The sequence below is a fragment of the Austrofundulus limnaeus genome, unplaced genomic scaffold (genome assembly GCF_001266775.1).
Source record: "Austrofundulus limnaeus strain Quisiro unplaced genomic scaffold, Austrofundulus_limnaeus-1.0 Scaffold42, whole genome shotgun sequence".
NCBI lineage: Eukaryota > Metazoa > Chordata > Actinopteri > Cyprinodontiformes > Rivulidae > Austrofundulus > Austrofundulus limnaeus.
In genome coordinates, this window is record NW_013952444.1 from 82,277 (window position 1) to 85,582 (window position 3,306).

The 3,306-nt window shown below is 38.5% G+C and overlaps 1 protein-coding gene across 1 annotated transcript in view; it reads right to left on the minus strand.

Annotated features, from left to right (window-relative positions):
• The window catches only part of LOC106516847 (importin-13), a gene marked incomplete in the record, with an annotated part of 80,584 nt that extends 79,454 nt beyond the window's left edge, over positions 1 to 1,130 (minus strand). The window contains 2 exon segments of the mRNA XM_014007399.1: positions 559 to 645; positions 1,029 to 1,130. Coding sequence (XP_013862853.1) covers positions 559 to 627 — 69 coding nt within the window.
• Between the last annotated feature and the right edge of the window lie 2,176 nt (positions 1,131 to 3,306).

Genomic DNA, 3,306 nt, shown 5'->3' on the forward strand with positions numbered 1-3,306 from the left:
GTGTCTTAGAGAGAGGCTTTTATACCAGAACACAGCCGCTGTGACGAAACTGTGCAGAAGTCACAGAGGAGAGCCGTTAACCAATATGCAAATTAGCCTGCAGTACCACTGCTCTGCCATATGAGCAGCAAAAACACGTTTTTAGACCAAATATTACAGATTTGAACAAATACACACAAAAACATCAAAACTAGCACAAAAACAGTACTATATAACATTTTAGACACATTCTAGACAGTTTATCAGCTAAAAAAAAGTTAATTTTGGGGTAAGTTACTCTTTAAATAATTCTATTTCTCATAAAATTAATTTAAAAATTAATTACTGCAGAACATGACAATTTTTAAAAWTCSATTACTCGATTAATCGTCMGAATAATCGATAGATTAATCGACTACTAAAMTAATGTTTAGCTGCAGCCCAACACCAAACGTGAACATCACTCTTAAGCTGTCAGTACAACAACATCTACACAAAGCTCAGCCTGAAACACAACCTGTTCTTTAGTCAAGCCCCGCGTTGCTGACAGGCTGATGAACACCTGACGTAAAAACTCACCTTCTCCACGTTTTCCACCGTGAAGTCCAGGGTGTCCGGTGTGGCTGCAGTTCTTCCTGCTGTCTCCATATCTCCGCAGACACGGAGCTGTCAAACCATCAACAGACAGCACATAATGACTAACGGTTTTTCTGCTAAAAACAATGCATTTTTATATATATGTCCCTGTACAGTAAACAATGACATTTTCCACAGCAGACGGCGCGATGCTTAGGTTGGTACAGTAATTTTAATTTGTCTTATGACTGAAATAACAGGGAGCTAACGTTAGCTGTCGCTAACCTCTGCCGTAGAAAAACACTGTCACTATGCTAAGCTAGCTCTTTTAGCGATGCAACTTGACGCAGCCCTAACGCTAAACACAGCTAAACGATACAGTTCTGCTAATAGCTTCAGAGAGACAATATTATCAAAACAATGCGACCTCGGTGTGTTACAACTAGCACGTCTGGAGGATTGTCATTTCATACCTTTCTGTCCAGCGACGGTATGAGACGGTCCTAGCAGCTGCCTGCCGCCGTGCTGCTTCTGCTGCTTCGTCACTCAGCTTCTGCTGCGTTCAAGGACTGCAGGAAAAATATTATTAATGTCGCAAGAACCACAAAAATAACACATAAAACTGATTTACAAAGGTCCACAAACACTGAGACTGGGCATAATAATGACTTACGAAACAAACAAATAAAATAAGACGTTTGATTTATTAAATGTCGATTAATTAGGCTGCTCAGCATTTTTTTTAGTGCTCGCTTTTTATTTCACATGTATTCGCGGGCTCCGTTCTAAAATAATAAACCCTTGAATCCGACATTTCCCTGAAGTTTCATATTAACGCCCAACAGTTTGTAGGCTACCACTTTAAATGNTGTTTTTTTCATTACTTTTAACATATAATTTTATAAGGTTAACAGTATTTTTAATCGTTCTAATTTGGCTGGATGATTAATAACACAATGTCTGTGGTGTAAAAAACTCAGAACACGATTGTTTTTACTTTACACGGTCTTTAAAAGGTTTATAAGTCGATTTTATTTAATTTAATGCTGCCTGTATTTTATTTCTTGATAAACTTGAAACAGATGAAATGATAATTAAAAAATAAATAAATTCAAATGTATTCTGGTCTGCAGTGTGAATTGTAATAATTGTAATGATTTTTTCTCCACTTGGGGGCAGCAAAGAGTTGGTTTAAAAAACTGTCAGGCTGAAGAGAGAGTTTGATTGGATGGAAAAAAATTAAAAAGCAACAAGAAGCTCCTTTTGAGTCCTGATCTGAACATGTTTTTTTTTTCTTTGTAAACAGAAGTTGAATAAATTTCATTAAAAATGCAACATAAAAATGGTCTGAAATGACAGGATTTCTTTCTCTGTTATTCATGGGTTTTTTGTTTTCTTTTTTTAATCCATCACTCACTTCTCCTCAGTCGTGCCCCGCCCACTTCCTCCTGCACCCTGCTCCCTGTCACAGCTGCAGCCACTCCTCCTCATCAGCCAAAGCCTTTTTAGTTGCTCTTCACTGACAGAAATGGTTAAAACTGCGTTTCACTGATACTGAGCTAAAATTCACATCACATGCTGGCACTGGGACGTCTCTAAATAGGGCACAGCTTTTTGCAGAACTTTGTTTCCAGGTTTGACAAAAGCAGCTTGGAATTTTTTTCCCCCCAAGTTAAGACAAACTTATTCTAAATCTCTCCCATTAAAGGATGAGACGCAAAAGTTTTCATACATTCATGCACGTTAGAAGAGTAGGTAAAGAAATCTCTTTAAGGTGTAAAGGGCACAAAGCTTCCGACTCTGAGGGATTAAAGCTCAGGAACACCCGTCATTCGTCCAGGAAGTGCAGGTGATCCGGACAACAGACTGCTGCTGTTCTTAGAAGGTGGACGGTGTCTGTGTCTCCACTCACCCAGTGAATTTATAGCCTCGGCTGTTTGTGGAGGTTAAACCTGCTCTGATCCCTTCGCCTCGCTGTGACACCATAATGCTGGGTGCAAACAACACGAACAGAAATCCCTCATAAAAAGCTTACACCCAGGAGATTCTTAAATTAGAGATTTAGATGTCCTAAAGCCCTGTTCTCCTAATTCTTAAGTCCTTCCTTAGTCGTTCTCCTTCTTTTCTCTTTTACTGTAAAAATAAACTTGATTACTGCCAACAGACACAGCAAACATGCTCCACAACATTTGCTCCAAATCTGATGTCTACAAATAAAATAATGCTTTTTATTGAGTTTTTATTATGTTTAATGTCATGTTTTTAATGTTTTAAATACCTCATTTAATTTTTGTCTCCACAGAAAAAGATGTTTTACAATCTAATGGCAGAAATATTTGCATATCTATGTATGTATATTATTGTAGATGTCCTGATGCATATCAGTAATCCAGGTAAAAATCAAAAAGAAAAAAAATTGTATAGGTCTTCTGGACGGGTTCTTCTCTAATGAAACGTTTCGTCTCTCCTCCAAGAGACTTCTTCAGTCTGAGAGTTTCAGGCAAAATTCATGCTTTTAAGCACTGCCTCCATGTGACTGATACTCACATCACACGGCTATCGTTGACACCTAATTAACACCTATTGTTAACGGGGTGGAGTGATACTGGCAATAGCAGCACTGTAAAACAGCAAACAGCATTTGCTGTTAAGTGCCAGGAGGACTGCGAACAGTTATACATCGGGGAAACAAAGCAGCCACTGTTCAAAAGAATGTCCCAACACAGACGAGCTACATCTAACGGCCAGAAC